The 12719-nt window shown below is 32.1% G+C and overlaps 1 protein-coding gene across 1 annotated transcript in view; it reads right to left on the reverse strand.

Moving 5' to 3' along the window:
• The window catches only part of LOC147073442 (C3 and PZP-like alpha-2-macroglobulin domain-containing protein 8), a 652526-nt gene that overhangs the window by 111520 nt on the left and 528287 nt on the right, over positions 1 to 12719 (reverse strand). The window contains exon 15 of the mRNA XM_085945649.1: positions 4464 to 4614. Coding sequence (XP_085801775.1) covers positions 4464 to 4614 — 151 coding nt within the window. The remainder of the gene's footprint in view (positions 1 to 4463; positions 4615 to 12719) is intronic.

Genomic DNA, 12719 nt, shown 5'->3' on the forward strand with positions numbered 1-12719 from the left:
TAGAAGAAAACAATTTTATCAGAGAAATATTCGAACACGTTATAGTTATCGGTATAGCATAAATTAATATACTTCCAAGAAAAACCGAATGAAAATGTAAATAAAAGCCAGCCCGAGTAACTATGTAGTTTTGTTTATATAGCTGTAGCAGAATAAACATATTACTCAATTACGTTTGAAAATGGGAAATTCCCGTCAACATTATTTTCGATCACTCTGTTTACTGTGTTAATCGGAACCGGAATGCGGCATATGGCACGAAGTCAGTCAAAGTTGAAATAATAATAATAATAATAACAAAACATTATTATTCCGGGGAATTTTCTTGTTGTGCCAACATCACAATGACGCCATGTCAACATTTTAATGGGCTCCAGTTGATATTCCGAGCCGGATCGCATACATATTCCGATCTAGTTTCTAAAAGTTTTGATTACATTTCGTCTGCCTGGCCCCAAACCGAAGTAATTGTATACGGCCGAAGCCCGGATGAGCTAGCTTACCTTGCTACGTGGGATAGATTTATTTTGCAAGAGTATTATTTTATTTACATACTACGTGACGCACGTTTTTAATTTGAATATAAAAGAAGATTTAAATTATTTACCACAAAAAAAATATTTTTCACTAATTCAAATTTTGAAATCAAATTAATTACTTACTTAATACTATTAAGAACAAATTTTTAAAACAATTAAATTCGAGAGCTTTTCTCATGCTTCCTATACTTATATAATATATATTATATTTTTTAATATATTATATTTCACGGATTGACTAGTAAATAATATACGTATTGTGTTTAATAGTAAACAAATATAATTTATTTAAAAAAAAATCGGTGTGTGTACTTATGTACGCGCATTAGAAGTTATACTTCTTTGGCGTAACAAAACAAAAACAAAACTTGTGATAACCTAGATTCTTCGACTAGCTCTTAATAATATTATATTGTTAAATTACATACTCAAGAAAAAGGACCGCTTATTGGCTTATAATGCCGTTGGTTTATTTCTATACACTTTAACTTATATTACTAAATTATATATTTATTTATCGTCGTTTTTATTTTTAAAGCAACAACTACCACTATGACTTTTAATAGTTTGTTTACGTAAGAAATTGCAAATGGCGACAATAATAAATTCGCTGCCTAGGCAACGGAACACTTCTAAACTATAATATTATACTGTATAATAAAGTCGTTGCCTAGGCAACGGAACAATTCTAAGCTATAATAGTATACTGTATAATCGTCACGATTGGAGTATCATACTGTGGCGTAAAGGTAGTGCGTTCGGCTGATAACCGAACAATCAGTGGTTCAAATCCAATCGAGTGCGTTTATTTTTGTGAGAAAAAATTATTTATATGTTACATGTTACACGCCAAAGATACACTCTCATCTGATTTTCCAAACGCGCCTAAAGAAGTATAACTTCAAAAATATCAAAATATAATGATTAAAATGTGAAAAAAATTTTCTTCACAGCCTCTAAAAGCAATGCGAGGTTTGCAAAAATAATCAAAATAGAACAAAATTTAGCTTGCGAAAACTTCTGCTCTTCTACATATTATTTCTTTATAATAATATTATGTAGGTAGTAGGTATTAGGAATTTGAACATAAAATTTAAAAACAATCTTCGTAAGATTGATTGATGCTTGATGATGATAATAAAGGCGCTTGATAAGGTTTCTGTAGTTGGTAAAGAGTGAATAAAGAAAAATTGAAACACCAGCTCTGACGAACAATGCTATTTAGAAAATATGTTTTATGAAATTACTTATTTTATGAAGACATATCTTATCGACTGCAAAAGTATTGACGGTCAACAGTGAAAAAGAATAGAAAAATTTCTACAACTCTTTACAATGGCCAGGTCAACTGATAGATATTTGATATTATTTTAATATAATATTAGATGTCATAAATGAACCAATAATTTAGTTAATACCAGACAAAATTCCCACAGTAATATGTTATATTGTATATAAATAGGAGGTACCACCTTTAGAATAGATACTGAATAGACTTAGTTCAAATTTATTGGATAAGAACTGGGAAAGTTCCTATAAATCCTACAATAATATATTGTATATGTGGGTGCCGGACGAAATCCCGAATGCTGAAATCCTGAATGGCTGAAATCCCGAATGGCCGAAATCCCGAAAGCCTAAATCCCGAAAGCCGAAATCCCGAAGGCCGAAATCCTGAATGCCGAAATCCCGAATGCTGAAATTCCGAATGGCCGAAATCCCGAATGGCCGGAATCCCGAAGGCTGAAATCCCGAAAAATAAAAAAATACAAACAGTAATAATTCTACTACTACCAACTCTAACTAACTAACTAACAACTACCAACTCAAAACCAAAAAATACTACATTTTATAAAAGATAATGCAATAAATAAATAAATATATATATATATATTTTGACAATTATTAATATCTTAGTTTCCAGTTTTCCACAAAAAAATGGTTTTTGTCTCTCATGCAAAAATTGCGCAATCTTAAATTATTATCTTGAATTGCGCAAATTTTACAAAAGATACTTATAAACTTATATACTTTATAAAACTATATTTTGTAAAAAAATAGGGTTTTGTCTCTCCTGTACAAATTTGCGCAATCTTAACACCTTGAATTGAGCAAATTTACAAGAGAGACAAAAAACCATTTTTTTGTGGAAAAATGGAAACTTAGATGATAATAATAAATTGTCAAAATATATAGATATACTTATTTATATGTATATCTATATTTATATTTATTGCATTTTCTTTTATAAAAAGTAGTATTTCAGCTTTCGAGATTTTGGCATTCGGGATTTCGGCCTTCGAGATTTCGGCTTTAGGCATTTAGGCTTTCGGGATATCGGCCATTCGGGATTTCAGCATTCGGGATTTCGGCTTTCAGGATTTAGGCTTTCGGGATTTCGGCCATTCGGGATTTCAGCATTCGGGATTTTGGCCTTCGGGATTTCGACCCAAACCTATCTATGTATTGTCACATTATTGCATAAGCAATGTTTTTATTTATTCAATAAATAATAATTTCCGTTGGAAATAAATATTGTATAATTATGCTATGAATTGTAATGTTCACACCAAAAAATCGATATTTTTTAATGTTTCGGTCGATTACCAGCTTACAAGGGATTTAGATATTCTCATGATGACTCTTGCCCATGGGAACATCCAAAGTAATAATAAATCTCTGTTTATTGTTCCACCTATATATTGCGCATGTTGTCAATGTATGAAGAGCTTTTGTACCAAATCCATGATTTCAAATTGTCATTTAATTTATGATAAAATCTTTAATTATTAATTTTGGATAGTTATAGCATCCTGGTTAAATCATGTTATAACAGTATGTCAAAATCTGAAACATAAACATCACATAGCTACAATCCTGAGTGACAAGAAAATGAAGAAAAATATCAATCATTAAAATTGACATGAATATTTCAGCTAACAGCAATGGTGCCTAGAAGAGTATCGAAGGCGAGTACCTACCTAAAAACATCGGTGTAAGCTTGGACAATATTATTTTTGAGGCATAAGTAGATAATAATGATAATAAAATACTGAAATGATGAGAAATAAAAACTTACCAATGATAATTACATCTAATTGAATGATAAAGTTATCGTGTATTATTTAAATAAATTTAATTAATATTATCTTCTAAGATAAGACAAAGTTAATACGAGAACAGATTTATATGACAAGTGATTCATAAATTAGGTATTATTTTGTTTTATTTAACACTATACAATTTTTAATGTTGACTCACCATAGATATTTTTACTGTGTTTTATGGTAAAATTATGGAAAAATAACTGCTTAAGAACGAGTATTCCTCACTGGCTTATTGAAGTATTGAAAGAGCTCAAATATAGTTTCCTTCAGCAGTGAATTCGTAAACTATGGTAATTATTGTTTTTGTCCTGTGAAAAAAATATCTATTGCAGTCTATAAGGTATTCCAATATTTTTCAGGTAAGTATAATATTTTGTATTCAAAGAAAATATGTATTTCTTGTAATTCTTAAATATCGTAAATAAAATTGTATTAAAAAATATATAAATACTAAAATTCTTAGGTACCTACTTCAATGGTTTTTTATAATAAATATCAAATGAAAAAAATATCTAACCTTTTCAGCGAAATACCGTTGATAACAGCTTTTTCAAAAAAGCTTATTTTTTTAGAATATTATTTGAAAGCTCGAAATTACGTTTTTTTATAAATTTAATTCATAATTCTTGTTACTAGAGATGGAAAAAATTATATTAATAAGTCCACATGGACTATTTTCATGGAAATGGGGATTAAATCAGTAAAAATCTGAAAAAGAAAATACGGAAAAATATATACAAAGGAGCTTTGAAAAATATTCTCAGTTTTATACATCGGTGTGTTATTATTATTTTGTGAAATGTTTTAATTTTCTTACCTGTCAGATTATTCAGTCCCGGTTTTGTTACCAAGATTCTGACGACCAAGGACGTTGCACCACGAGGTCCCAGCCGCAGCCTTTCCGTTACGTACATCATTCCGTTGCTCACAAACTGCGCTCCACCTGACAGTGAAAGAAGAGCGGTCACCTAGAAGAATGAAACAGAAGACATATAAAAGTTATACTATCGGCGTTATTGCTAGTGTTGTTAGTCAAGCACTTTGATTGACATGAGATTTGTGCATTTGAAGTCCCTCCCAGTCAATAGAAATGTTTAAAAAAAAAAGTTATGTTTTAAACTGTTTTAAGTCAAAAAGTAATATCGACATACGAGGGTTGTCCAAGAAGTAAAGTACCTTTATTATTTTAAAAATCAGGAAAAATAAATTTTTATAAAATTATTTTTTAACGTCGTCCCCGTTGCGATCGATGCACATTGTGAACCGTGGCACAGGTCCTTGATTCCATTGTCGTAGAACTCCGCCGCCACTGCCACCCTCAATAATGTTCTCACCACTTCCTCCACGTCCTCGTCGGTCTCGAAGCGTTTTCCGGCTAAACGTTGCTTCAGGTGAAGAAAAAGATGGAAATAACTCGGCGCCAGCCTATGAGCAGAACGACGGAGGACATCCTATTTGAATGGGTTCAAAAGGTTCAAAAAGACCTAAGCGCTTTTCACACGATTCTGTTTGTGAGCTTCCGTCAGCATTTTGGGCATCCAACGAGCGCACCTTTGCATACCCCAATTTTCTCTTCAAAATTGTTTGTGTGGTAGACTTACAGACTGTCAGACGGCGATCTTCACGAACTTTATCATTGATTTTCTTCAACAAAGCAATTGAGGACCTCCTTCCTCTCCCCTTCTCCTCATGATCAATCGTTCTACCCCTGGAAAACTCAGTACACCACTTTATGACATTCCGCTGATTCATCAGGGTGGACTGGTTGAGAAACCAAATGATTGAATGCACCTCGCAGGCGGCAGGATTCGACAGTGGAGAGTCCATCTCAAACGGACGCAAAGGTCATACTAAAGCAGCTACCGAGCCAGATCATCACTCGTTCTGGAGAGAGAAGTCTACGGTATACGCCAGTGCTGCCATTTTTTGTAAAATAATATCTGATTTGCCAAAAAATTAATAAAGGTCTTCAATTCTTGGACAACCATTGTAGATGGTTTAGGTTACGATTGAAATAATTCATAATTTAAAATAAGTGATCTATACGATGTATTTAATGATTACATAATATGAATAGCTACTTATCGTTTTTGCATTAATAAAAAAATTTATCCAATAAATAATTCACAATATTTGAAAATATTATATACTTTATTGAACATACAAAGTTAAAAAACACAATGCCTACTAGAAAAAATCTTTGAAGAAAAATACGAAAGCCGAGCGCAGCTCGAACCAGCATACATTGGATTCCGGGCAATGTGCTTTACCAGCTAAACCACCTGAATTCTGCCTAATTAAGACGATACTAACCAGTATTATAATATACAACTGATTAGCGTTTATGAAATTGCGTTAATTTTGGTTTTCGGTTTTTATGGTTTGAATCAAGGTAGCATGCAATAATATTAATATGTACTTAAAATGATTACTAGATGTCGTTACGACCTCTCAAAATTTTAATCTTAACGTACTTGTACTTGCTATTTTTTATTTAATAAATTATTCACTAGTTTTGAGAATGTAACTTTCTTCATTGAAAATACCTCAAAAATGATATTCCAACGCTCATTTCTATGAAAAAAATATATAATTATTTAAATAAATAAGAATATCTATTATTTGTTAAAGGAATAATTTGCATATTGAAAATGCTAATAGGTACGAACCAAAACTTAGTGGATTTATTCTTATTGTGGTTTCAAATATATCTAAAATTAATCGACACCCACGGTGGCCGCGCGGCTTAAGCGTTGGACTATCACGATGTGGGTATCAGGTTCAAATCCTGGGTCTGGCAAGTACACATATTGTTTTTCGATTTGTGTGTGAGTCAGGGTATGGACCTAATAGGTTGAGCAAGTGGCTGACATCCATTTCTCGTAAAAAATAAAATCTGTTAATACAAACCTCTACTCTGTGGAAGCCCATATAAATTTATATTTAACGTGGTGTCAGTATTTTCGTATTAGTACTGTACGCGACTGATAATTTTTGAATTTGAGGTTTGAAACTATAAGCTGTCACTTTCTTTATTTTCTTTATAAAATATAAAAAAATGTATATTATTTATATCATTATTCCATATAAAAATAGTAACCTTGTATATGTCAGTAGCGTATTGGTAGTGTACAAGACTGGTGATATTTATGCCCAACGTTTGAATCCAGATGCCGAGTTAAAAATACTGTGAATTTAACTGAGATTACGCAATAAGTATAACAACACGTGGCGTACTACCAAGACGTGTTGTAACCTTTGCGCTGCTGTGGGTGAAACATGAATACTTTTAATTTATACATGAAGACAATTATTGTTCACAAATCGCCGCTCCCACGTGGCCAGTCGAAACGATCACGTGCGAAAGCTTTCGGAAGGTTGTAACTAAAAGCTCAATGAATAAGAGAAGCATTCATACAATAGTGGCCAACAAAACCAGGCGCGGCTGAGCGAAATAAATTAGTGGGCCGCCCGCCGCTATTTACTGCCGTTCGTTTCCGTTTAATATTCCATAGATATGAACAAAAGAAGATCCCCAGAACAGGGGCGGATTGGAATTCCTGCGATTTGAATGGGGAATGGTGAAATTTTACCGGTATTTTGCATAAATGGATTTTAATAATAGGATTAGTCTCTATATGCAATTTAATATATGGAATTTATTGAATGCTTTAAAATTGACTAAAAGGCCAAGTCATAAAATAAATTTTAATATTTTTATAACAATTACCTAAGGGAAAGTATTATACTTAGGAACATTTTAAATTATTGTACATACATCTTTTGTTCGTGTAAAGAAACCTTATAGCAATGCAGAGGCAGCAACCGATATTACATTTGATTTTATATTCTTATAAAATATGACGACAAATAGGTGCTTGGATCTTCGATCTATTAATAAAATATAATTGCCATCTACTATTTCACAAAACTGAATGCATCCTGTGCAAGACACTTGCAAAGGCAGTGATGATATTATATGCATTAGATACTTGGACAACTTTGTAAAATGAACAACTCATAAATATTTTGAACGAAAAAATATACACCGTATATTTATGGGTCCGTTTATGATGGCAAAAATTTGAGAATATACAATATCGTCAATTCAAAGTTTTCTTCGTAATTCCATTAATTATAAGCGTTAGATTTTGTTGGCTAGACTGTACGCGTACCATATAATAAACGGACGTGCCCCATCCAACAAATACAGAAATTTTGAGGAAAATAATGTGTATGTAGGTATAGGAAACTATATATGACTACTGTAAACTTGACTACTTTGAAAAAGGACAGATATTTTAAGATTTTGAAGAATTTACTTAATCGAAGTTAACGGACTCTTGAAAATGATAAAAAGATAAAACATAATATACGGAGTCGAGTGGGGGACCCTGAAGGCAATTGATGCCTTTGAGATGTGGTGTTGGCGCCGAATGCTCCATATTTTTTATACGGAGCACAAGGCGAATCAGTCAATAATCCAGAGACTGAAGATAAAGGAACGGTTCTCGACAATATAATATCTGAGAAGAACTCTGCAGTTTTTTGGACATATCGTCAGGCGCGGATGGTACAACCTGGAGAGACTGGTAGTTTTAGGTAGTCTCCAGGGAAGGCAAAGCAGAGGAAGAGCGTCTGCGCGCTAGAGCGACCAAGTGAAAGAGCTGACTGGGGGCACCATCCATTCTGCCCTGAGAGAAGCAGAAGATCGAGAAGGATGTAAAGTCTTGGACGCTCAAAGGATGGCGAAATTCAAATGTGGTCACGATCCTCAGCCATGAGTGTACGACCAAGAAGAAGATGTATACATTTATAAAATGGAAAAAGAGTATAATAATTGTTAAGCATTCAGCCAACTGGGAGTTGCATGGAGATGTGGCACTTTAGTAAGCTTCAAAGATCTTGGCCTTTAAGCTTTGAAAATCGATGACTCCACCTAATATTATAGGTATTTTAGTTGCGACTGCGTTACAAATACTAGAGTTTGTGAGCGGACACGGCAGCTCTCAGTGATTGAATTAATTACGAAGAGACGTTTCACGTCGCTGAGATATGTGTTCTGGATGCCGCCAGAGAGTGTTGTAACACTCTGTACCCTTGTGGCACAACAAGAGTTTTGTCACCATGGTTGACCCTCCCTTACTCTTTTGCGGAGCTGCTACAAAATAAATCAACGTGTTGCAGGTTTGGCATAGCGAAAAGGCATGAGATTTGGCGATGGACTATGGAAAGTGGTGCGACTTTATACTTGCCTTATTACCCAATACTGGAGCGTGAAAGGGTGAAATAAGTAAGTAATACTTAAGAGAACACCATTCAAATCTTTCAGATACAAGCCATAATCTCTCACGTGGAATATTAGAGCAAGAATCTTTGAAATCATGAAAATAACCATAGAAATATATACATACCTATATTAAGAACCTATCCATTAAATTCTAAAGATTATAAAGAGAATTATGGTATGATAAGAGAGAGCCGGAAGTGATCGAATGTTGAGAAACCTACCGGAAGCAGTAAAGGTCCATCCCGATTTGTACTGCATGAGAAAAAGTTTTACTTGTATATTATAATATTATGAAAAATGCTTAGATTTGCACAATATGGATTTTCACAGTGAAACCTGCGTATTATTTATATTTTCCAGTCCGTAAGCAGCTACAATATAATTCCTGTTCATTCCATAGTCTGCTGTGAGCTTGCGAAACAATGGAGCGGTCAGAAATATGACATGTGAAATATTACGGTGTTAAAATGTGAATTGTAATATTTTCTCGTCTCGCTGGGAAATTATTGCAGCTATGTAACTTTGGAGTCGGCGAACACGTACGCGCGGTTAGGGGAATGTATCTCTCTTTATTCTGGCAAAGTATTTCTAGTTACCGCGTAGAATATTAAAATTTACATGCAAAATCATTTCCAAACTAAATGTGTAACTGCCGTGTTGTATGGTGCTTATAAACATTACTATAATATATGAATAGTTAAAACTATGTTCATTGGAATGCTTTAACGTATTAAACGGATATTTTGCACACTTGCCATTAAACTGCACCATCTCAAACTTATAATATTACAATTTTGAGTATTTCGTCAAAAATTAGACTAAGTTCCACTGTAGGAGTACGAATTGATATAAAGTTGATATTTCAAAAATAGTTTACGAATAAATACCACATATTATTATCTCCCGTCCACGCGTACTATTTTTACCGCACAAACCGAGTTTGTACAAACCAAAATTTTAAGCAAGCCAAATATCACGCAAGCCGCGCTTTTAGGTTTGCACAAGCTACAGTTTTCCCATCCATACGTACTGGCTTCCCGATACAATCTAATTTGCGAAGGTAAGTACGCGGTAAAGTATGTACTCTTTAACGATTTACCCAGTATCAATATAGTAAAATTACGAAGGTTGTTTATATTGTTTTATTATGGCTCAGATTTTTTTTTTAATAAAATCTTTAACTTGCCGGTTGAGTTAGTTTAATCAAGTGCTTAGAGAATTATAATACTGTCAAGAAATTAGTACGATTCTAAAAAAAAATTACTAACATTAGCCAATTAAACCTCTGATTCAAGTGTATTTCTTGTGATTAATTATTTATAATTACGCTATCTGACGTGTTTCAAATTTATGACTTATTTAATATGATATAATAATATATACTATGTTAATATTTTTTACTACTTGTTATAAAATCTTTTCTTTTTAATATACCTACAGATTACGTAATATAAATTTATTTTCAATTACTAATATATTACTTTAGAAACTAAAAACAATGTAGCGCATTGCAAGTCAAATACAATGAAATAAAACATAATTGTAACAGACAAATAGCGTATTTTAATGTATCCACTGCTTGCCATTTACGCCTTTACAGTGTTCAGTGTTGGATAACAATTTCTAGGGGAAGCCCTTTCAAATATGCGTGACAACAGTTTGCGAAATGCTACAATGCGCAGACATAGCATGGGATGCATGATTAGTGTACCGTGAAAATGACTACACGGCTATGTATGTATCGATCCAAGTAATAATAATTTTTATCCAAATATTAAGGTAAATTTAACATTTAGTAGAGAAATCAGATTGTAGAATAGATGATTTACTTATTTTTGCTTAACTGAGCAAATAAATTCAACGGTAATTTTGAAAATCTATATTATTGTTAGAAAATCCTACAATTTTTTTATAATAAAATACTCATCTTATTTAAAATACACTGATAATTATTATTAAGTTTCCAACCAAATCTAAATTTCTTTCTTAAGTCAATAAAGAATGTTAGTAACTAATATCGTATAGATAGTATCTAATGTGCATCAGTAACGAGGGGTGGAGGTAGTTTGTTAAGTTTCGACCTAAATAATGCTTTATATAATTATATAATAACACTTTTCTTTCACACTTATTTGTTTTCGTTGAATTAAGAATACGCTGAAATATTATAATATATGGTTAATTAGTTTTTTTTAAATTTATTAAGGGCCCACGTACGCCGCATAGGTCAAAAAGGAGATTTTATGGTATTTTCAGAGCATGATATTGGACATTCCTTAAACGTTGTAGATAATCTATTTATAGAACTTTGAAGCCTTATTATCCTTTATATTTAAACATCAAACGTTTCGGGTAGGTAGTTAGGTTTGAATATGTACATTACCATTTTTTTAAACGGCACATGTTCAAACACGTGCGTTACTTTGATCTTACTCCCTAATTCATTTATCGTTTGTCAATTTATGGCTACGGCCGTATGTTGTAGCTTAGTCACTGGGAAATGCCAATAGAAATGGCGTATTTCAAAAAAATACTACCTTAATCTTAGGTCAATAATTATTATAAAGCAAAAATTATTCGTAGAATGTTTATCACATTTGAATGGTCAAAGCATAGGTTGTAATCAGTATCTTTAAATGTGTAAATCGTGCCTATTTTCTGAATAATAAAATGCCTAATTCTTGTCAAATTTGGGATCACAGAGATTATCAATATAATTTTTATTGTAAATATTTCACTATAATAATGTCGACATAAATTTTACTAATGTTTTTAAAAATTATCAAATATAAAAAATCGTAACACCAATCCACATGGACGTACTGAAATATGACTATATTCTAAAAAATTAGAGCGAGAGGTTTAAAAGAATACTATTATATGTAATAAAAATACTTTATGCAGTCATCAAATGTTTAAAATAAATATATAGGATAACAAGGCTTCAAAATTATGTAAATAGATTATCTACAACGTTTAAGAAATGTCCAGGATCATGCTTTGAAAATAGCATAAAAGCTCCATTTTGACGTACGCTGAGCATGTCCCCCCTTAAGGCATTAAATATACACGTACTGAAAAAATTACATGATAGCATAGATAATAAACTATATTCGTAATTTAACTACCACCAAGTAAATGGTATTTAAGTAGGTATTATACTGATACATTTATTAGGATAAGTGTGAATATACTATAGAAAATTTCACAAACATTAATAACAAACTTTACAACACTTAGGCACCTACAAGTATATTTTGCATTATACGGTTAACCATATGTACCCACTAATCTTAATCTTATTACAAGATGACATAATTTATAAAGAAATATGATAAAATTTCCAATAATTACTGTTCATTAGTTTTAACCATTAAAAGTTTAAAAATACACATATATAAAAATACAATTAGACAAAACTCATTTTGTAAAAAAAACACCTTCAACGGTGTTCCTACTTACAATGATATTACGTCACCAAGCTTATCCGGAGCATGCTTATCCACGAAGAAAATTCATTAAACGAAATTGACTTTGTAATTAACCGAAAAGCTTATGCATGAGGAGCTTTGAATTAATCGCAGCTTTGATGTAAGAAAGCGTCATATTATGTTAAGCCTATGTGAGTTGAACAAGGTTACTGTAACATAGTGGTACTACAGACACAATTGAATTACGTATCATATTACAATAATGATCTACTTTGTAATTTTTCTTTTTATAATTCGATTTAAAATATAATGGAAATATAATTTATTGAACCATATGGGGAAATTTCCGCAT

The sequence above is a fragment of the Rhyacophila brunnea genome, unplaced genomic scaffold (assembly GCF_057557595.1).
Source record: "Rhyacophila brunnea isolate RB1 unplaced genomic scaffold, BYU_Rbru_1.0 scaffold_18, whole genome shotgun sequence".
NCBI lineage: Eukaryota > Metazoa > Arthropoda > Insecta > Trichoptera > Rhyacophilidae > Rhyacophila > Rhyacophila brunnea.